Source organism: Balaenoptera physalus, assembly GCF_965194825.1.
Source record: "Balaenoptera physalus genome assembly, chromosome: 13".
Classification (NCBI taxonomy): Eukaryota; Metazoa; Chordata; class Mammalia; order Artiodactyla; family Balaenopteridae; genus Balaenoptera; species Balaenoptera physalus.
In genome coordinates, this window is record NC_138892.1 from 93,382,592 (window position 1) to 93,406,996 (window position 24,405).

Below are 24,405 nucleotides of genomic sequence, written 5' to 3' on the forward strand. Positions count from 1 at the left end.
TTTCTAAGAAGTTCACCTTTTTAAAGTCAAGGTACACCTCTGGTCAAGATACACACTCAAGTGTATAACATAAATTTGGCTAGTTCTAAATAATGAATTTTAGAAGGTTTATTTGAACAGAATTATTTTCAATTACATTATTTATGCTTAATATTTTTAAATTATAACATGAAATGAGCAATGGTTTTCAAGACTGCAAAATGAAGATAATGACAAATTAAATTTGGATAACCCAAGTCCAAGTTAATAATTAACCGTAACAAAAGTGAGTTGATGTTAATAAGTTTACGTGTATACTAATTGATATTGATAAATTTTTCTGGTACAGCAAATAAATATATCAGAGCTTTTTATTGCCGTTATCTGTTGAAAGAGAAGAAATATCTAATTTTGTTTTGCATTTTCAATTTCAATTTTATTTTTATAGAAAACACTAAAACAATTAAATTTAAAAACAGGCAAATAAAACAATTTCCCTGATAATCAATGAAAAATAAAATTGGTTCTGATTTTTTTTTGTCTACAAAATCAATGGCTGAAAGCAAACAAAATTGAAAACCTTTATTCTGTTTTATGAGACAAAAGCTTCTTTAGTCTGAGAGCAATAGAGACTCTGCTGGGATAGGTTCAGTGGCACTGGAATCAGAATGCTGTGTTGTGTCGCCCACAAATAGAAAATCCCATAACCATAATTTTTCCTTACGATCAGGGACAAGTACTAAAGACAAAACACTGTGGAGGACAGTCCTTACTCTGGGAGGGCCAATGATGCAAACTGCTTTTGAAGTTGGCTGTGAAGTTTTGAAAACTGGTCAAATGATTTTTCTGTCAGGCTTGTTTCATTGTTACCGTGAGTCACCTGGATTAGATAAAGCTGCAGAAAATAAAGAGACAAAATCAGAAGATGGCAATATCAACCTTCAATACATTCTAAAATTCTGTTTCATGTAAACTAAACAAAGTAAGAACCTCTCTGCAAAAAAAAAAAATCATCACAAAAGATAAGAGATGCAATTTGTAAAGGCAAAATTACCTATAAACACAGTATATAAAAATATCATAATCTTAGGTGCTGGGAACAGACTGCCTAATTTCTGATCTTTTTTTCTGTGGACATTTTAATTAGGTCTTGATTTATAGTCTACCACAGGGCAGAAACTGTTCTCTTTGGTGGTTCTCTACTAGTAGCTCTGGTTATTATGATTTCTCCTTGGAACATCCACCTTAATGGCACTTCTGTTCAAACTGTAACTGAGTTTTCAGTTGTGTAGCAAAAAAAAAAAAAAATCATGGTATAAGGAGGAATGTGTAGCATAGTGAAGGGAAGTGTGAGATGTAGTCAAATGATATTTAAGTCAAGATGACAGACTTGAGACTTACATGCCTAGTTTTCTTGCTGAACCCTAAAATTGTCACTCTTTGGATTGACCTGGTTGCACTCATTGTACAGGATTCCTGGGAAAAAGTCTGCGAAGTAGATTTGGCAGGATTTATGGCTGTCATTTGTGCGAGCGTGTGGATCAAGTTATTCAATTTAACAGGGAAACACTCCAGACTTTCCTTTATTTTCCTAGAGAAATGAAAAAGAAAAGATAGTGAGTAACATTCCCCTGAGTTGACTCATTTCATTTGAGTTGTTTCCTTGTGTTAGATGTGGAAGAAAAAGTCAAGGACCATGCCTATTTATTTGGAGTCCAACTATTAAACATTATTTTTATAAACTTCAAATTCACATCTTGAGCTGTTAGCAAATATAAAAGAAACTTTTGTGGTGAAATATAAAACTGTAATTGCAATATTTGTATTTTGACTTATTTTAAGTTTGTTTTTGACTTTTAGGGATGATTTTTTAAAAAATCAATTTGTTTATAATTATTTAAAATATTTACACAATTCCAAAAGTTAAATCTACAAAACTGTATATTCCAAGAAGCCCAACATTTAACCCTGAACTCTTTACACTATTCCCTTCTTCCCCCATATGTAAACATTTTTTAAAAATTATGATTTAACTTTCATTGTTTTATTTTTAATTTTATTTTTGTGTTTATTTTTGTTCCTCTGTCAACTATCTTACAAAAAAGTTGTATAATATAATACTATATTTAATATACACATATTTTATATGGAATGTTTTTCACTCTGTTTTCTTTTTCCTTTTTTTGGTTTGGTTTTGGTTTGTCTCTGCTTTACTATTATTATTTGTATTTAAGAAGGTTTGCAATTGTGTTCTAATGGTATAATAAATACCTTTAGATAATATCCTTTATCCCCTCTGCACCATCTGGTCCAGTATATGACTTGCAGTGTTATCCTTTTTATCCCAGTTAATACAATAAAGCAAACATTATGCTCATTCTACTTTTCATATGTGCTTCCTATTCCACTTCCTTTATAGAGCTATTCTATCCACATCATATGGTATCTATACTATACATATTATACAGTCTCTCTTCTAACTATCATTAAATATCATCTGCTCTACAAGTCTTTATGTCACATCCCTCCAGTCATTTTGACTATCTGATGGTCATTTTCCGATACATTCCTCAGGAAGTGCTCAAGGAAATAAGTTTCTGAGTTCTGGGTGTTGATAACAGTTTTTCTGTGGCCTTTATACTTGAAAGTCAATTTTGCTGGCTAAAATGCCCTTGGCTCACATTTTCTTTTTTGAGGGTCATAAAAATATTATTTAACTTTCTTTTGGAATAAAGGATCACTGTCCAAAACTCTGATGACATACTGAACTTCTTTCCCTTACAAATGACTTGAACTTTTTGCTTAGATGCTTAAAGGAAGTTTTTTTTTTTCCTAAAAGTCCAAAGTTTTTCCAAAATTATGTTTCAGGTTTGTTATTCGGGGTAACTTTTCTCAATATGCAAAGTGTCCTTTCAATATGTAATTTCAAGACTTTTCATTTTCCAGAAAACTTCTTGAATTATGATGCTAGTATTTATTAAAATACTAAATATACAATTCAGTTTTGATAATTTTTTTAACATCTTTATTGGAGTATAATTGCTTTACACTGGTGTGCTAGTTTCTGCTTTATAACAAAGTGAATCAGCTATACATATACATATATCCCCATATCTCCTCCCTCTTGCGTCGCCCTCCCATCTTCCCCATCCCACCTCTCCAGGTGGTTGCAAAGCACCGAGCTGATCTCCCAGTGCTATGTGGCTGCTTCCCACTAGCTATCTATTTTACATTTGGTAGTGTATATATGTCCATGCCACTCTCTCACTTCGTTCCAGCTTCCCCTTCCCCCTCCCTGTGTCCTCAAGTCCATTCTCTACGTCTGCATCTTTATTCCTTTCCTGCCCCTAGATTCTTCAGAACCATTTTTTTTTTAATTCCATATATGTGTGCTAGTATACGGTATTTGTTTTTCTCTTTCTGACTTACTTCACTCTGTATGACAGACTAGGTCCACCTCACTACAAATAACTCAATTTCGTTTCTTTTTTATGGCTGAGTACAATCCCATTGTATATATGTGCCACATCTTCTTTATCCATTCATCTGTCGATGGACGTTTAGGTTGTTTCCGCATCCTGGCTACTGTAAATAGAGCTGCAATGAACATTGTGCTACATGACTCTTTTTGAATTATGGTTTTCTTAGGGTATATGCCCAGGAGTGGAGATGCTGGGTCATATGGGAGTTCTATTTTCAGTTTTTTAAGGAACCTCCATACTGTTCTCCATAGTGGCTGTATCAATTTACACTCCCACCAACAGGGCAAGAGGGTTCCCTTTTCTCCACACCCTATCCAGCATTTACTTTTTGTAGATTTTTTGCATAATGGCCATTCTGACTGGTGTGAGGTGATACCTCATTGTAGTTTTTTTTTTTATAATTTTTGAATTTTATTTTATTTATTTTTTTATACAGCAGGCTCTTATAAGTCATCAATTTTATCCACATCAGTGTAAACATGTCAATCCCAATCTCCCAATTCATCACACCACCACCCTTACCCTGCCACTTTCCCCCCGCTTGGTGTCCATATGTTTGTTCTCTACATTTGTGTCTCAATTCCTGCCCTGCAAACAGGTTCATCTGTACCATTTTTCTAGGATCCACATATATGCGTTAATATACGATATTTGTTTTTCTCTTTCTGACTTACTTCACTCTGTATGACAGTCTCTAGATCCATTCCCTCTCAACAAATGACCCAATTTCGTTCCTTTTTATGGCTGAGTAGTATTCCATTGTATATATGTACCACATCTTCTTCATCCATTTGTCTGTCGATGGGCAGTTAGGTTGCTTCCATGACCTGGATATTGTAAATAGTGCTGCAATGAACATTGGGGTGCATGTGTCTTTTTGAATTATGGTTTCCTCTGGGTATATGCCCAGTAGTGGGATTGCTGAATCATATGGTAATTCTATTTTTAATTTTTTAAGGAACCTCCATACTGTTCTCCATAGTGGCTGTATCAATTTACATTCCCACCAACAGTGCAAGAGGGTTCCCTTTTCTCCACACCCTCTCCAGCATTTGTTGTTTGTAGATTTTCTGATGATGCCCATTCTGACTGGTGTGAGGTGATACCTCACTGTAGATTTGATTTGCATTTCTCTAATGGTTAGTGATGTTGAGCAGCTTTTCATGTACTCCTTGGCCATCTGTATATCTTCTTTGGAGAAATGTCTATTTAGGTCTTCTTCCCATTTTTTGATTGGGTTGTTTGTTTTTTAATATTGAGCTGCATGAGCTGTTTATATAGTTTAGAGATTAATCCATTGTCCGTTGATTCATTTGCAAACATTTTCTCCCATTCTGAGGGTTGTCTTTTCGTGTTGTTTATGGTTTCCTTTGCTGTGCAAAAGCTTTGAAGTTTCATTAGGTCCCATTTGTTTACTTTTGTTTTTATTTCCATTACTCTAGGAGGTGGATCAAAAAAGATCTTGCTGTGATTTACGTCATAGAGTGTTCTTCCTATGTTTGCCTCTAAGAGTTTTATAGTGTCCAGTCTAACATTTAGGTCTTTAATCCATTTTGAGTTTATTTTTGTGTATGGTGTTAGGGAGTGTTCTAATTTCATTCTTTTACATGGAGCTGTCCAGTTTTCCCAGAACCACTTATTGAAGAGACTGTCTTTTCTCCATTGTATATCCTTGCCTCCTTTGTCATAGATTAGTTGACCATAGGTGTGTGAGTTTATCTCTAGGCTTTCTATCCTGTTCCATTGATCCATGTTTCTGTTTTTGTGCCAGTACCATATTGTCTTGATTACTGTAGCTTTATACTATAGTCTGAAGTCAGGGAGTCTGATTTCTCCAGCTCCGTTTTTTCCCTCAAGACTGCTTTGGCTATTCAGGGTCTTTTGTATCTCCATACAAATTTTAAGATTTTTTGTTCTAGTTCCATAAAAAATGCCACTGGTAATTTGATAGGGATTGCGTTGAATCTGTAGATTGCTTTGGGTGGTACAGTTATTATCACAATATTGATTCTCCCAATCCAAGAACATGGTATATCTCTCCATCTGTTGGTATCATCTTTAATTTCTTTCATCAGTGTCTTACAGTTTTCTGCATACAGGTCTTTTGTCTCCCTAGGTAGGTTTATTCCTAGGTATTTTATTCTTTTTGTTGAAATGGTAAATGGGAGTGTTCCTTAATTTCTCTTTCAGATTTTTCATCATTAGTGTATAGGAATGCAAGAGATTTCTGTGCATTAATTTTGTATCCTGCAACTTTACCAAATTCATTGATTAGCTCTTGTAATTTTCTGGTGGCATCTTTAGGATTCTCTATGTATAGTATCATGTCATCTGCAAACAGTGACAGTTTTACTTCTTCTTTTCCAATTTGTATTCCTTTTATTTCTTTTTCTTCTCTGATTGCCGTGGCTAGGACTTCCAAAACTACTTTGAATAATAGTGGTGAGAGTGGACATCCCTGTTTTGTTCCTGACCTTAGAGGAAATGCTTTCAGTTTTTCACCATTGAGAATGATGCTTGCTGTGGGTTTGTCATATATGGCCTTTATTATGTTGAGGTAGGTTCCCTCTATGCCCAGTTTCTGGAGAGTTTTTATCATAAATGGCTGTTGAATTTTGTCAAAAGCTTTTTCTGTGTCTATTGAGATGATCACGTGGTTTTTCTTCTTCAATTTGTTAATATGGTGTATCACATTGATTGATTTGCATATATTGAAGAATCCTTGCATCCCTGGGATAAATCCCACTTGATCATGGTGTACGATCCTTTTAATGTGTTGTTGGATTCTGTTTGCTAGTATTTTGTTGAGGATTTTTGCATCTATATTCATCAGTGATATTGGTCTGTAATTTTCTTTTTTTGTAGTATCTTTGTCTGGTTTTGGTATCAGGATGATGGTGGCCTCATAGAATGAGTTTGGGTGTTTTCCTTCCTCTGCAATTTTTTGGAAGAGTTTGAGAAGGATGGGTGTTAGCTCTTCTCTAAATGTTTGATAAAATTCACCTTTGAAGCCATCTGGTCCTGGACTTTTGTTTGTTGGAAGATTTTTAAACACAGTTTCAATTTCATTATTTGTGATTGGTCTGTTCATATTTTCTATTTCTTCCTGTTTCAGTCCTGGAAGGTTATACCTGTCTAAGAATATGTCCAATTCTTCCAGGTTGTCCATTTTATTGGCATAGAGTTTCTTGTAGTAGTCTCTTAGGATGCTTTGTATTTCGGCAGTGTCTGTTGTAACTTCTTTTTCATTCCTAATTTTATTGATTTGAGTCCTCTCCCTCTTTTTCTTGATCAGTCTGGCTATGTTTTATCAATTTTGTTTATCTTCTCAAAGAACTAGCTTTTAGTTTTATTGATCTTTGCTATTGTTTTCTTTGTGTCTATTTCATTTATTTCTGCTCTTATCTTTATGATTTCTTTCCTTCTGCTAACTTTGGGTTTTGTTTGTTCTTCTTTCTCTAGTTCCTTTAGGTGTAAGGTTAGATTGTTTATTTGAGATTTTTCTTGTTTCTTGAGGTAGGCTTGTATCGCTATAAACTTCCCTCTTAGAACTGCTTTTGCTGCATCCCATAGGTTTTGGATCGTCGTGTTTTCATTGTCATTTGTCTCTAGGTATTTTTTGATTTCCTTTTTGATTTCTTCAGTGATCTCTTGGTTATTTAGTAACGTATTGTTTAGCCTCCATGTGTTTTTGTTTTTTACGTTTTTTTCCCTGTAATTCATTTCTAATCTCATAACGTTGTGGTCAGAAAAGATGCTTGACGTGATTTCAATTTTCTTAAATTTACTGAGGCGTGATTTGTGACCCAAGATATGATCTATCCTGGAGAATGTTCCATGAGCACTTGAGAAGAAAGTGTAATCTGCTGTACTTGGATGGAATGTCCTATAAATATCAATTAAGTCCATCTTGTTTAATGTGTCATTTAAAGCTTGTGTTTCCTTATTTAGTTTCATTCTGGATGATCTGTCCATTGTTGAAAGTGGGGTGTTAAAGTCACCTACTAGTATTGTGTTACTGTCGATTTCCCCTTTTATGGCTGTTAGCATTTGCTTTATGTATTGAGGTGCTCTTATGTTGAGTGCATAAGTATTTTCAATTGTTATATCTTCCTCTTGGATTCACCCCTTGATCTTTATGTAGTGTCCTTCTTTTGCCTCTTGTAATAGTCTTTATTTTAAAGTCTGTGTTGTCTGATGTGAGAACTGCTACCTCAGCTTTCTTTTGATTTCCATCTGCATGGAATATCTATTTCCATCCTCTCACTTTCATTCTGTATGTGTCTCCAGGTCTGAAGTAGGTTTCTTGCAGACAACATATATATATGGGTCTTGTTTTTGTATCCATTCAACCCATCTATGTCTTTTGGAGGGAGCATTTAATCCATTTATATTTAAGGTAGTTATCAATATGTATGTTCCTATTACCATTTTCTTAATTGTTTTGGGTTTGTTATTGTCGGTCTTTTCCTTCTCTTGTGTTTCCTGCCTAGAGAATTTCCTTTAGCATTTGTTGTAAAGCTGGTTTGGTGGTGTGAATTATCTTAGCTTTTGCTTGTCTGTAAACGTTTTAATTTCTCTGTCGAATGTGAATGAGATCCTTGCTGGGTAGAGCAATCTTGGTTGTAGGTTTTTTCTTCATCACTTTAAATATGTACTGCTACTCCATTCTGTCTTGCAGAGTTTCTGCTGAAGGACCAGGTGTTAACCTTATGTGGATTCCCTTGTATGTTATTTGTTGTTTTTCCCTTGCTGCTTTTAATATTTTTTCTTTATATTTAATTTTCGATAGTTTGATTAATACGTGTCTTGGTGTGTTTCTCCTTGGATTTATACTGTATGGGCCTCTCTGTGCTTCCTGGACTTGTTTGACTATTTCCTTTCCCATATTAGGGAAGTTTTCAACTATAATCTCTTCAAATAGTTTCTCAGTCCCTTTCGTTTTCTCTTCTTCTTCTGGGACCCCTATAATTCGAATGTTGGTGCATTTAATGTTGTCCCAGCGGTCTCTGAGACTGTCTTCAATTCTTTTCATTCTTTTTCCTTTGTTCTGCATGGCAGCAGTTATTTCCACTGTTTTATCCTCCAGATCACTTATCCCTTCTTCTGCCTCAGTTATTGTTATTGATTCCTTCTAGAGAATTTAAAATTTCATTTATTGTGTTTTTCATCATTGTTTGTTTGCTCTTTAGTTCTTCTAAGTCCTTATTAAACGTTTCTTGTATTTTCTCCATTCTATTTCCAAGATTTTGGATATCTTTACTATCATTACTCTGAATTCTTTTTCAGGTAGACTGCCTATTTCCTCTTTATTTGTTTGGTCTGCTGGGTTTTTACCTTGCTCCTTCATCTGCTGTGTTTCTCTGTCTTCTCATTTTGCTTAACTTACTGTATTTGGCATCTCCTTTTCGCAGGTTGCAGGTTCGTAGTTCTTGTTGTTTTTGGTGTCTGCTCTCAGTGCCTAAGGTTGGTTTAGTGGGTTGTGTAGGCTTACTGGTGGAGGGGACTGGTGCCTGTGCTCTGGTGGATGAGGCTGGATCTTGCCTTTTTGGTTGGCAGGACCGTGTCCAGTGGTGTGTTTTGGGGTGTCTGTGAACTTATTATGATTTTAGGAAGCCTCTCTGCTAATGGGTGGGGCTGTGTTCCTGTCTTGGTAGTTGTTTGTCATAAGGTGTCCAGCATTGTAGCTTGCTGGTCATTGAGTGGAGCTGCGTCTTAGCGTTCAGATGGAGATCTCTGGGAGATCTTTCGCCATTTGATATTACATGGAGCTGGGAGGTCTGTGGTGGACCAATGTCCTGAACTCAGCTCTCTCGCTTCAGAGGCACAGGCCTGACACCTAGCTGGAGCACCAAGACCTTGTCAGCCACATGGCTCATAGCACATGCTGAACTTTAGGCCTTTCTGATACTGTTTTGATATATTACTTTGCTTTTATTTTTCAGGAAGTTCTTTATATGTATACTGGATCTTTATTGACTTCATTTCTTTTTGTTTTTAAGGCCTTCCTTTGTTTTTTTTTCATCTTTTTTTTCTCTGGAGGTATTATCTATTGTGCTGTTTTTATTTTCTTCCGTGTTCTTTCTAGTTTACTATTTTTAAAAGTATGCTTTCTTTTATTTTCTAATTTTTTGGACGTTCAATCACTTCATTTCTGAGTTTTCTCTAATTGTAATCTATATTGTTGCAGCATATTTTATCATTTTCTTAATTTCTTTTAGATCAATTTGAAATATAAGGATACAGTTTATCCCTTGTTAGGAATGTCTTTCTTGCATATTTTCATTGAAGAGATTTTATTTTGCATCTTATTTCTTTTTTAAAATTATAATTCTGTACGACATTCAGATATGATCCATTTTGCTTACTCATTTTAATATAAAATTAAACTTTCAGGAAGGAGTAGAGGGTTTTCAAGGGTCTGAAGCTTTCTTTTCTGTTGCTATCACAGTGGTAAAAACACTGTTTCATACTTTCTGAGATATTCCTCTTTGGCTTCTCTCTTTGCCCCCAATTTTTTCTGGATTGTGGTTTTCCTTTGCTCCTATGATCTTTCTCCTTTCATTTGGATTATAGTTCCAGCAGTTTCTCTTCAGCATACGACTTTTTCTAGGCAGGAATCACCAGTTGCCTTTGAGAGTTTATAGACTTCTCCAGCCTTTTCAGATTTGCCATGGAACCTTTGCCCTTTCTTGTGAATTGAAGTGTGTAAAAATCCTTCCCAGTTTCAGCTGCTAAACAGCTTATCAAATGGACCCGCTCAGGTTTCCAGTGAGTACCTGTGGGCTCTGTGGAGTCCTGTTCTCAGGTCAATCAGATTAACATGTTGCTTCCTTAGCTTCCTCCCATAAGATGCTGTTACAAAAGTCTTGTAACTTGATTTGCCCCATCTGCTTGTATTTTAGGGTTCTTAGGAATACCTTGTTACTTAGTTTTGTTGTAGATGTTGCCCATAGTTTTGGGGTTTTGCTACCCTGTTTGATCTGTTTTATGGAAGAAATTCCAGGGACACTAAAAAACTTGATTTTTTAAAAATAATATATAATTCAAGCCATACAGTAAAATATTAAGTAAAATGTGAAAAGTTCCCTTCATCCATCTTCCGTTGTCACTCTCCTCCCCCAAAATAACTACTATGAACAATATGGTAGTATTCTTTTGAGCTTTCTCTATACACTTGCACAAACCAACAGACACACAGCCAGACACACTATTCTTACTCCTGTTACATGCCAGGTGCATGTTGGGATATAGCAATGAAAACAAAAACAGACAGAAATATCTCCCCTTAGAGAGATTATATAATGTGGAATTCAGACCATAATGAAATAACCATGTAAAAATATAGGATTTGAGAAAGTAATATATACCATAGAGGAAACTAAAACAGAAATTGGGGAGAGGGAATATGGGGTAGGGAACAGTGTTGCAAGTTTAAGTAGGATGGTCAGGCATAGTCTCACTAAAAAGAGAGTTGAATGATTTTACAAAAGCCTTAATTTGCCAAGAGCATAGGCCACGGAAATTTCTGATAGAGGAAATTCTAAGCAGAAACAACAGCTCATCCAGAAGCTCAGAGGTAGATGGATGACTGGTGATTAACAGACAGCAAAGAACAGCAGAGTGGCTGACAGAGTGAGGAGCGGAAGAAGGGAAACAGACAGATAAAGGGAGCATGATTTTGTAAGAATTTTGAAGTTGTGTGAGATGGAAGTAACAAAGACAGGAGTCAAAAATCACAATTACATGAAATGTTGTAATTTGCTTTTTTAACTTAGTAATATGTTCTGGAAGAAAAACTTTATAGCAACTCATGCATAGTAAGTGGCCCCAAAATATATGTTGAATGAACAATCTAATTCAGAAAATAGAGTTAACTTATTTTTTTTTAATGATCTATCTGGAAGTATAGATGTACAATGATTAATTTAACCAATTTTGTTTTTTCATTGCAAAGACCATTCTTTCCTTACTGATTCAACTTTGTCCAGTACCAAGGGTATATATGTACATAGGCTTGTTTCTGGCCTCTTCGTTCTGCTGTACTCTTCAATTTGTCTATCTCTGGGTTAATACAACACTTTCTTAAATAGCTAGAACTTATAATAAATCTTGAAAATTCTTTTACCTTGTTCTTTTTCAGGTGTTTTTTTTCATGATTTTAGGTCCTTTGACTTCCCGAATATATTTTAGAATCACCTTATCAAGCTTACCAATACACAAAATAAATGTATAAGGATTTGTGTGACATTTCATTAAACTATAAATTAATTTGGGGAGAATCAACATCTCTGCAGTATTGAGACACGCAACCACTAAACATGGCATATTTCTCCATTTAGTTGGGTCTTATTTTACATCTTTCTGTATTATTTTAGAATTTTTTTCTGTGGCTGTTTTCCATATCTTTTGTTGGATTTATTGTGAATTGTAAATTCTAGCTTTTTCTAAATTTTATTTTAACTAATTATTTGTTAATATATGAATAGATTTTTAAGTCATTAATTCTAACAATACACTGTATATTCTTTTGAAATTTGCATGGACACAGTCATGTTATCTGCAAATAATGACAGAGTTTTCTGTCACCCTTTGCACTGCTAAGACCTCCAGTTCAATGTTAAATGGAAGTGGTGATAGCAGGCATTTTTCATTTGTTTGATTACAGAGGAAAAGCTTTTAATGTTTTCCCGCTAAGTATAATGTTTTCTGTAGGTTTTTAGCTACAGGTTTAAGGACATTCCTTTCTATTTCTAGAGAGTTTTAAAATAATGAGTGATTCTAAATTTTAATAACTGAATTTTCTGTATCTATTTAGGTGATCATATAATATTCCCTCTCTAATTTTTTCATTACTGAGTGTTGAATGTTTATCTTGCAACCACTTACTGTACTAAATTCTTATTTCAAAAATTTTAAAAAATTATATGGAATTGTTTTATTTGTTTTCTTATTCAAGTGGAAAATAACAATATAACAAAGCTTAAATATAGAGCTTTACTAACAAGATAGAGGCATTATTATATTTTTCCTGACATTAATGGGAATGCTTATAATTTTTCACTTAAAAAAGTATGTTTATCTAAGTTTCCTTCTATTCTGAGCTTACTAAAATATTTCCATGAGGAACAGATGTTGAATGTAATCAAACACTGCTTTTCTTGGTTGGCATCTATCAAAGTTACCAAGCAATGCCTTCTTTACAACAAATCAGCCATGCCCTCAAAGTTAAAAATGTAGTTCAATAATGTTTAATAATTTCCCCCTCATTTTTATAAAACTTCAAGCCCATTTATCTTGTTCTGGTATTAGACCTAAAAAAAAATCCAAAATTTTCCATTATTATACATCAATATTGGACAAAATTTGCTACGAAGGGTTAAAATATGACCCTGATCATTATTCATTTCCACAGTGTTCATTATTTTTAAAGATGTCCTTTGACTTTATGAATTTATGGGTACATAGTGCAGTATAAAACATTCATTTCTTTCTTTATCAGTAGTTCAAAGACATGAAGGTAATAATAGCAGTAAGAGTATAATACTAATCATGATTTACAGAGACCCTACCATTCTCTCACTCATTCAACAAATAGTTACTGAGCATATTTTATGTGTTGAGGTGGAAAGCTCTAGGATGATAGCATGTACTCACTTTTCATGAAGGTAGGCTTATGAACCATAAATCTTAAGTTCTGATGTACTCACACTCACATAATCTCAACTATGTCTAGGCCTTATTCTTACATTGCCCAGCAGTTAAGATGCAAGAAAACTGGAGATGAAGGATGAACTTTTACGATAAACTTAGAGTTTTAATGCAGACTTTCATCTAAATGCATCTCCAGTTTCTCAAGTGGCAGATTTAACAGGTCAGATAAAATAATGTTGTTAAATATGACCCAATTTAGGACTGGGGACCTGAAAGCAGTAAGTTTCAGGCCTCTACGAGGATCTGATTTATCCAAGAGGCAGCTCTCTGATTTATCTATTTTAATGGCAGCTTCAGCTGGATTATGCTTTGGAGTATCCTTATGTTATAAATCCAAAGCAGCATGTAGAAGGATTCAGTTCTCAAATTTCCTAAGGAAATCCTCCAGGCAGTCTTGATAAACACTTCTAACTTCCTGCTAGGCACTGTTCTTTGTACTGGGACATAGAGGTGAAGGAGAGAAATCAGATTTCTGCCCTCAGGGAGTATATATCCTTTGGCAGGCACTGCACTAAATGCCTTATGTTAATCTTTTCATCCTTAGAGGTGAGCAGTAAAATTATTTTGGCAACAGATAAGAAAAAGACCTCGAGAGGTTAAATGCATACCAAAGGTGACATCATTTAGAAAGTAGCAAGGAAAAATTCTAACACATTTAGAAAGTCTTTGCTCTCATTGTGGATTATTTATAATGAACAGTCTTCCAACTTTGTCTTTAAGTGAAAAATAAGCCAATAAATGAGTATGGAATTCCCAGGTGGAACAAAGTCACTAAAACAACAATCCTTTAATTTTTACATAGGAATAACCCTTAGACAGAAAAAAAAAAAAATTAACAGTATTTCTTGCATCTAGGGAACACAGTCCAAAGGGGCATACATTAAGATAAAATTTCTTAAGCCATAGGTCTCATCTTAAACATGTGTACAAATTGTATCCTACTTCAGAACAGATGTGCCTTTTTATAGGATACAAATATTTTAAATTGCTTATCATCAGAAACAACTGCTACTAATAGGTTTCCTAGCTATGTGTGTGTGAATGGGCAATGGAGTTTATCAGTCTCAGAAAATTGGGTTAAATCCAAGATGTCTAATCTTTCACATCAGGTTTAGCCTATAGGCAGATTTGTTTCCTCAGGTTAAATATTATATTTTTTGAACTCACATTTATATTAATATGTGACTACAAATGGCAAACGTTTCTTTTCGTTTTTTTTTAAACACCTTTATTAGAGCATAATTGGCAAACGTTTCCAACTGCTTCATGAACTACATCAGAGTAACCATTGAAGAGAGATGCCTAAATGTGTGGAGTGGCGATCAAGAGAAGGTTCTCGGGCAACCCTTGACAGGAATTTCAACAAGAGCATATTTCTGTTGCTGAAGTCGTTGATATCATTTTGCGGTTTGATAGAACACTGACCTATTTCACTGGTCAGTTTCTTTAAGAGTCACAGGGAAATATTTCTCAAGTGACTTCTTCTGTGAAGGAATTTGCATGAGAATGTTCTTATTTTACCATTGACACTGTAATTTTATCATATATAAATGGAAGAGTTTCAAGTGACTCACACTCCCCATGAACAAATTTCTTCATCTAACTCTCAAACTTCATTTTTGCTGCAGTGAGTGATTTTGGCACATGTAAAGAAGACATTACTTTTCCTTTTCTTTTTTGTATTGGAGTTACTGAGTGTCTGGCTCTGAGAGTCATTCTTAACTATTCAGAGGGAACAATGAATTAATACAACTTTGTCATAATTTCTTTTATTCCATGAAGAAAAATAATGGTTCAGTGTTGAATTTGTAATCTATAATATATCTGACTAGTACTTTCTCATAGCTAAACCAATAAAATATGCTATCAAGATAATTCCTATTTTGTTACAAATTTATATTGGACCAATAAGTATTCAGAATTACTCAAAATGTTTTTTAACCAAAAAATTAACATTTTAAATGAATTCAATGAATAATCATTGCTGATGCAGTCTTAGTACACAATTTTTTAAAAAGTTCCTCTCTATGCACTTTTATTTAAAAAAATTCAAGGTTGTCTGACATGGAAAAGAGAGCACCTGATGATTTTGGTTGCATATTTACGTAACACGTATGTACATTTGTGTGAAGACAAAAATTTAAGCTTCATGTTCTAATCTTTTAAAGAAAACAGATACTAAAAAAGGGTATCTCATGTTAATCCTTGTAGCTTTGATGGCATGGTACCCTAATTTGGGAAACACAACTTTAAGCATTTAGATTTTTTTTACCATATTCTTTCAACTAATCCAAAGACACTACAGTTAAAGAACATCTATATTATCTGAGATTATCAGTTTTGTATGTAGGACTTTTTTTTCCATATGATTTTGTTTAGGGTCCTGGGAAGAGCACCCATTATGCAAGAAATCAATTTTGTTCTCTTTTGAACTCATCAGTTCTGCCCGTGGTCCAAGAAATTCAATTAGCTTTCAGTCATTTCATCTAGGAAACATAGTTGATGACTAGACCATGCCATTCCCTGGGATTATCGATAGAATCAAAGGAAGTAACATATAAAAAGTTATTGGAAATAGAATAATATTATGCAAATATTATTTCAGAAAGCTTACTACCAAATAAGTAAAAAAATGAATATATATATGAGCCCAAAAGGTAGTAAACTACAGATAGAGAGATACAAAGGAATACACATGTACAGATTTATGGTTCTGTGAAAACTGACTTGTGGTAAACTCTTTTGAAATCCTCTTTCAAATCCTTTTGAAAGAGATGTTAGGGATTAAAACAAGAGGCAACTTTAGAGTTTCTTATCTTTTTCTCTTTTCTTTTCACTTTTTCTCCTGCTTCATAGTTTAGAACTTGGCTTAAAAAATGAAAGATTTTGCTGTTTTCCAAGTTGAAGTTTCAAGTGTTCATAATTCATCTACAAGGTCAGCAAGTCTTATGCAAATGTCATCACAGGCCCCTAACTGCATACAAACAAGAATTCCAGTCTCCATGGCTTTGAATACAATAAGTAATTCCTACACTTTCTTATGGAGGCTCCTTACAAAATTTAGCCAAATCAGAGCAAATGGAATAAAGAAACTAGGGAAATATTGATGGGCTGGTCTTACTATGTATAAGTACTATGCCAGTGAAATGACATTCCAGGCTTTTATCCTCACCTCCCCTCCAAAAGCTACCTTATTTTATTGATGTATTGTAAAAGCTGTCATATCTGCAGTTTAAAAAACGTAGTTTAAAAAGTCAATTTAGTTCAGATTAGTGCTTATAATGAATTTTTTTTAAATGGGAAACTATCAAAACGAAAGGAGAAATGCCACTTATTTTAACTTGCATTTCCCTTTGAATCTGCTTTCTTCATTTAAGGAAAGTTGGACGTCATGATTGTTAGTTCCTCTAGGTTCTGTTTTTTTGTTTGTTTGTTTTTTCTTACGAGTATTTATTTCTGTAGGTATCCACGGTTAAGCTAAGGCAAAGAAAAACTTTGACCCACATTTATGGAATTACAACAATCCATGAGATGACAATTTGCAAAGTACTAAAAAAAAATCAAGAAACTTTAATGATAAAAGAACCCAGGGATCTGCATTCCTGTCCTGTACTCCGTTTCTCATTTCTGAAGAGAAACCAGATAGAAAGCCATTGAATTATGTTTTGAGACATTTGAGCATAAAGAGTCTTGTCTCACCCTATAGCCGTGAGAAATAAACAGGAAGGAATACAGGGAAAACTGGGAATTTCTGGCATTGTGTCTGCACACTCTAGGTGGCTCAGAGATTCTGACTCCTGTGTTTGTGAAGTGAAGTCCAGAAGCACTCTCTCTGGATGCTATCAACATTTTCAGCAGCTTCACAGTTGTACTTGTTGGGACAGTCATTGTGTCTGCTCTTCCCAATGGCCCCTCATAATTAAGACTGTTCTTTCTAAAGCTCAAAGTTCAGAGAAGAAGCTCCAGGCTGTTCTTTGTGATGGGGTGGCCCATGTTAAGAATAAGGATGGGCAACAGAATCCATGATGGCTTGGCATGAAGGACCCTGTCCAGTAGGGTCAAAGGCAACTAGTTAAGTCAATTAGACTGTCTCTCTCTGGAATTTATATCAGAGAATACTGGCCAGTAGGGAAAAAGAAGTAGAATATGCTAGGTAGAGATAAGCAGAGGAGAAGGTCTTCATTTCCTTTAGAAACTGATCGGCCATATTGGTTTCTGGAGTTTGTTACGTTACAGTTTGAGTCCACGTACACCCTGTTCCCCAAGGAAACCAGATAGAATCTAGTTCTTGCTATCAAAATACCTCACTAATGCAAATAATTTGTTATTCTGAAGTCTGGAGTTTTGTTTTGCTTCAAGCTGTCTTCAAGCTGCTCTTCTCTTTAGCTGAAGAGTAGGGGATCTTATACTTACTAAACCAAAGAATCTGCCTGGCAGGCCAAATGGAATATATGGGAATACATGGAAAATTTCTTCTCACATTTCTGGAGGAGGAAATGGGTAAAGTAAAAAGCATAATCTGCATGTGGGAGGGGAGGTAGGCCAGGAAATTTATGCTTAATGGTCCGAGTCTCGTCTGTGAAATAGGTTATCTGTTTCTAAAGACAGCTAAACCGAGGTGTGAGAGTGATTGAAAATTCTGAAACAACCCATTTGGACGGCATTTTAATGGATGGTTGCCTTTGTTGCCTAGCAGTGGGCTCGGCAGAGATATTACATGAGAATATCAATTTGCAGGGACTGAGTCATGATACTTTCTTGACTCTATTCAACAGAACTCAGCTGCAAGGGGACTAAAAAAGTAAGGGAAGCAGAGAGAGGAGTTGGCAATGATGTGAAAAACCTTTGTGTCCAGTAAACCAATTTTATTTTCATTTTTCTCTAAATGCCATTCATTGTAATATAATTTTTTAATGCCACGCAGAGTACAGCATCCTCTGAAACGCTTATGATCAGCTCTTAACCCAGAATGTGAATACCCAAGAGTGAAGTAAGATCCTGTATTGTTCATAAATAGAGGACTCCCTCAGAGAGGCAGGAAAAGCCATTTCTTTCTTTCAAGTCTCAAACAGGGTCAAGAGGGGCAGCCTCTTAATGCTAATACTGTGGTCAGGACTAGGGCACTTAAGGTATCCACACATGATGTGTCTCAGATGGCTTAGTCCTTATTCATGACCCAGATCTGTGAGCTTAGTGGCGGTGGTGGGAGTGGGTGGATTTTTGTCTCATTTTTATCTGTATCTTAGTCGTATCCAAATAAAAAGTGGCATAAAACACTTTCAGCATTTCAGAACAAAGAGAACAAGGTATTTAAATATACGGGGCCTCTCAAAAGTATATCCGAGTTAATGACACTCATTGAAGCACCAAGACCAATGTTGGATCCATTAATGAACTTGATTTCTTTTTTGGTAAATTATGTGCACTGACATTTACACTTCAAGTTTTTCCTTAAGTTTTGATATCCATATAATGTCAGAGAACATAGCTTAAGATAACAGTATTATTTACACAGAAAAGTAAACAAGTGCACATAATTTTTAAGGTTCCCTTATTATTTTTAATTCACCAGCCTACTTTTATAAATTCACTCTATACATAATGTTTAAGAATTAACAAAAGAAATATTGTATAATTTTCTTTAGAATTTTAAATATCTAAATAACAGAGAGTTTAAGTAACTTTTTTAAATGGTAAAGAATCACAGTCACATTCAACTGAGGCTTCTTGAACCTCAATAATAGGTTCTTCAAAGTGCTGGATGGAATGTGTGATAGAAAAGATCCTCAACATTTGATCTACATATGCTGACCAAGGAACTTAGAGAAGAGTTGAAAAGGAAATCTCAAAACATATTAAATCATATCTAAAAAATAAAGGTACATAATTGAGATTTTAGCATAAAAGATACTACTGAGACAGGCTCTTGGAAATTAATGGTAGGGTGAGTCTCATGGGAGATTTCTCTGAGAAGAAAAGTGGAAAACAATATAGAGAGGTTCAAGGCACCTGGTAATGGGCCAAAACAGAAAAAAGAAAGAAGGTGACAGCCTTGGCATCATTAGTCAAATTATCCCATGGGGGTCTCCCAGGGCAGTCGTTATAGCAGATCCTGAACCAAACACCCAGGGGACACTTGGTGGTAGCACAGAGATAATAGTTCTGGGAAGGGACTCTGTCCACCAAGGCTCGGGATATTCAGGAAGGAGGATTAGTGCCCAAGGAAGGTTATAGGGTCACCTTGGTGAAACTGCAGCCAACATGGGCTCTGAGGAACCTTGAGAAAACTGTGGTCTGAATTATGAAGCAGCACATACCCGGAAGCCTGCATATGGGAGGGGTGGATTTGAGCACACAGGGTAGAATTTAAGACCCCACACTCTGGAGCATGACTCCTGGATTCGAATTGTGGCTTTGTCTCCTGCAGGCTATATCCTCTGGCAAATCATTTTATTTCTCTGGGGTCTCAAGTTCCTAATCTAAAAATGTAGATAAAAGTGATACTACCTCATAGACTTGTTATGATGATTAAATAAGTTACTGTATGAAAAGTACTTAGAGTAAGGCTTGAAATATAAGAAGCACTGTATTAAATGTTAGCCATTGTTATATGACTTCTATACACTTAATGTTTCATGTTTAAATTGTATTTTCTGTTAAATTAAACTTTTTAATACATTTTAAGGGACTAGAACTTGTTTCACATTCAGATACTTTTGGACTTTTGGAAGTGGGGAAGAGGGAATATGTCCCCTGCTTTACTTGGGACATACTGATATAACCAACAAGCATATTTACTTAGGTGATATACTAGACAGTATGTAATTCCGTAATAAATGAAGCATATCATGAAATAATTCATGTTCTGTAGAATTAAAGAAGAAAAGAGGAGTTGGTACTAGAATAATCTGAGAAGATTTTGTGGATGAGGTCCAGAGTCTCAAGGGATGGGTAGGACTGAATCAGACCTAGATCAGAACCCCCCTCTATTCTAGTAATTTTATGATTCTTAGGGAGCGTGTTTGATGAGGCTATGCAAGTGAGTTAAACAGACAAAGCAGGAATGAATGTATATTGACAACGTGATCTATCCTGACAAGAATTCATCTGGGAATAATAGAGGTGGTGTGGATGAACCTTGATAAAGAAAATCAAATTTATAAGGTCCTCAAAAGTAAGAGGTAAGAAATGGCAAGTCAAAGACAATTATTGAAGAGAAATGACGTGCCCTAATTTAGATGACTAGATGCCTTTTAAGTCTGCCATGGAGAACAAGTTATTTACCATAAAGTTGTAGAAAGAAGTTTAATTAACAGAACATACTACATAACATCTGAAAGTGAGAAAATTAGCCTGGCAGAGATATGCAGGCAGGATAATGAGGTCTAGCTCACTGCTAGGAAGATACTGGCTTCAGCTCTATTTGCTGTATTAGTTCACATCCTCTTAAACAGGAAGGGAAGCATGAGTCAACAGAGGCAAGCTCACCCATCTCTAAGATTCTGCCCCTTACAGATCTGAGTGTGTCAGATGAAGTTGGAGGACGTGGAGGGATGGGACTCCAGCAGACAAATAAAGCCTATTTACCTTTTTCCTGTGGCCATGGCCTGAAAGAGCTTTTTTCATCCAATATGTAGTTTTTTCCTTTGTTTTAAATTGTAGGAGGGACAATTTGTGAACTGCAGCACTATGATTGCTTTGTCCAAGCAATGACATATCAAACACGTGATTGCAGCTCAATCACGTTTTTAACCTCCACCTTTCCTGGCCCTCTCTATGCTCCTCCCCTATCTCCCCACCCTGTCTCAATGACATGTCAATAATTGTGCCTGCCTTACTGCCGCCCACTTTAAAGAAAGGCATCCCGGTCAGACCCTGATGGGATAGCCTGAGGGGACTATTTTTGGTACCATGTTCACCCATCCACCTCGGGTATAGTTAATGGGACAAGGGATGGCAGCTAGACTGAAAGGCTGATTCCTACTCATGAGATCCCCAGAGCTCTCTTGAACTCCGAAGGACCTTCCAGGCTCTGTGACAGATGTCCTTCTGCTTTTCCTGAGGCAGGCTGTCAGCCCTTCCTTGGGATTTCTCATACAAGTCCCTTGTCTCCATTAGTTGAGGCAACTTGAGAGTCCCTCATCCTTGAAACCAAGGATCTGAGACAGATCTGCCAGTCTTCAAGCTAGTGTCTTTGGCCACAGACAGTTGTCAACTAATATTTGTAGTTTTCTAAGTGGATATAAACAAAAGCTTCTTTCAGAGGTAACTTTACTATTAAAGGGCATTTTCAAGACTCAAAAAACCTACCAGACTCACCGAAAGAATTTCTAATGGTAGAATTTCAGAAACAAACCAGATAGCAGGAAAGAATATTTTTGGCAGGGGCTCTGCCTGGAGTTCCTTAATCATGTGTACTTTCCAACGGTAAATGTTGAAAAAACCCTAGAGCATGCTATCAAAGTCTTAGCTTTGGGCCCTAGTCCTAGCTCTATTTCTTGCTACTTCTTTTAATCGTGGGCAAGCGTCTTAATTCTTTGGATCTCGGTTTTCTAGTTTGCATATTTATTGTCAGAATAAATTAACTATAAGGGCTCTTCCTGCTCTAATATTCTGTGATTCTGTCATATTGCTTCTCCTCAACCACAAGAGCAGCCTATACATTCAAGTTCATGAAACAGAGATTCCTTGCAAAAGTGAAATTCTCCAAGTGTTTAGGACATGCATCCCCATGAACTCCCCTGACTCCCTTGGAATGGACACAGATTCTGCACTATACATTCTGGAAAAAGGAGAGAAAAGTAATACCTGTGTGGGAACTATAAGTACTGTTTTCTTCAAAAGGGCAGAGCATGTATCTGTTAAAAACTATAATTTGTGTTTCCAAATTTCCAGTTGAAAATATTATAAAAATTAAAAATTAGACTCAAATAAGTTTCAATATCAAGAAATTATAGGAAAGAACACTGTATTTCTCTATTTAAAATATTTACTAGGATAATAATTACAGCTAACATTTATTGAGCACCTAAAATTTGCTAGCAATTTTGCTATACATTCAAAAACTGAAGTTCAAAAGAATCTTATATTATAAAATGCACCACCCTTCTGACAATAATTTTGAGTCTAACCGATCATCACTGTGTTGTGCCCAGACTCTGAACTTGATGTACACTAGTGTTGCCCCAGACTTGCTTAATAAAAACTATATTAAAAATAGAAGATAGTCACCAAATATTCCAATATTTGTATCATCTTAGAGATGAAATTAGTGAGTCCATATCTCATCATAAATCTCTTTTATCCAAATTGTTTTTCTGGACATAGTTCAAGTAGAACAACCAATTTATTTATGTCAGCTCTTGCTCTTTTCAATGACCTCTTATTGAGTAATGTATTATATGAGGAGGCTGGTTAGCAAACAATAGCTTACTACAGAAACACTGACTCAGGCCTTCTGCTAGACATTCACATTGCTCCTTTTCTATCCCTTGGGAAAAAGACACAAACTTGTTGTAGAAATGACAGCTTCATACCAATGACTGTTCACCCTAAAATCATCTCAAATGTGAAACATGTGTCTGTATTCATGCATACTCACACATTCACTGCTAATCTTACTTGGTAAAATGACTTGTCGCTTCCAGGTCTGTGTCTTGTGGACGAAGATTATTATACACATATTTCAGGTCTTGGATTCCACTTAGCTCAGGCAATCCTGCAGGTAGCATCTTAGCAACACAAGCAAACACACAAACAAAACAAGATAAGTAAAACAGAAACAAAAAACCTCAGAATAAATGTAAATCAAATCTCCATCTTGTCTTCTTGTTGAAGAGACATATTCAGTGTGGGAGACTAGAAATAATAAGAGCTCTAATGTCAGAATTTCTGGACACATCATTTAAAATCTAAATGATCTTGAAAAAGTCTCTTAACCTGTTTGAACCTCTATTTTCTCATTTTTAAAGTGGATATAAAAATATCCAAAAAAAAAATATCCAACATGTTCTGGGAGAATCAAATGCTAATGACTAAGAATAGAGTATAGAGTATAGAGATACTCTATATAATACTCTATAGAGTATAGAGATACATATAAATTATAACACAAAAATTATATCACAATACCTATTTTCAAGAAGAAAAACTTAATGCCCTAAAACCTGTAAGTGAAGTGTCCAGGTCAAATGGTGTGTAAGGACAGAGAATAAAACTCATCTTTCTGGTTCTTAATCTTAGACTCCATTCCTTTGCTTTTTAATCTTATGTTCTTTCATGACTCTATGACTCATACTACAAGAACACAATTTTCCCTAGTTAAGTGGTGATTGAATTTACTAAAAGTTATTAAAACAATGAAACAAAGATTAAATTGTACAAAGGCTCAGGTATCTTTTCTGCCAAACTTTGGAAAAATCCTTCGCTTAAATTACAGTATAGATTGAAGGGATAATATTCTCTTTAGTTATAGGCAAACATCTTAGAAAAAAAAATAGACCTTTCTGAGATAAATTTGAACCCTGAGAAAAAAAAGAAGAATATCATCAGTGTATCTCATGACTAAAATAAATTATTCCCTACTCTGGGAACAGAGGCACTTTTACAGCAGTGGGAAGTTAAGAACAATGTTGTTGATCCTAAAAATAATAGATAAACTGAGAATACAGCTATGGAGGATGGGTGAAGTTGTGATTGACTTGATGAAGTTCAAGTGAGAAAAATGGGTTTGAAACTGTTTTCCTTTCCTACTCTTCCCACCCAGACTGAGGGGATAGAATATATAGGTGGACAGAGGAGAGCAAGATACCTTCCATTTGTTCGCAGAAGAGATCCAGGATAGCTTTCTGGAACATTGGGTATCCTGTGGGTGAGCGACAAGAGATGGGGCTGAAAAGGCAAGTAGTGCAGGATGTTTTAGCAATCGGAAAGGTTTTGTACTTTGTCCCAATGGCAAGGAAAGTTCTTTTAGTGTTTTAAGATGAGCATTAAAAGAATGAATTGTGTTCGAGAAAGATCATCATGGTTATATGTGAAAAATAGATGAAAGTGCGGCCAAATAAGAGGCTGGACTAGTAGACTGTTTAGGAATGAAGAAAAGTTATTATATTTTAAATATACGTAGGAAGTAGAATTGAGAAAACTGGGTGATTGGATATATTTGGAGGGCTGGGTGGGGTCTAAAGCATGAATATAGATTTGGGAGTCATTAGCACGCAGATAGTAATTG

General features: G+C 35.4%; 1 protein-coding gene across 2 annotated transcripts in view; it reads right to left on the minus strand.

The window, feature by feature from the left end:
- The window catches only part of PIK3C2G (phosphatidylinositol-4-phosphate 3-kinase catalytic subunit type 2 gamma), a 398,571-nt gene that overhangs the window by 87,570 nt on the left and 286,596 nt on the right, over window positions 1-24,405 (minus strand). For both annotated transcript variants that reach the window (XM_082421031.1, XM_082421032.1), the window contains 3 exons: window positions 22,797-22,906; window positions 1,381-1,570; window positions 753-874 (listed from right to left, as the gene is read on the minus strand). In XM_082421031.1, coding sequence (XP_082277157.1) covers window positions 753-874; window positions 1,381-1,570; window positions 22,797-22,906 — 422 coding nt within the window. The remainder of the gene's footprint in view (window positions 1-752; window positions 875-1,380; window positions 1,571-22,796; window positions 22,907-24,405) is intronic.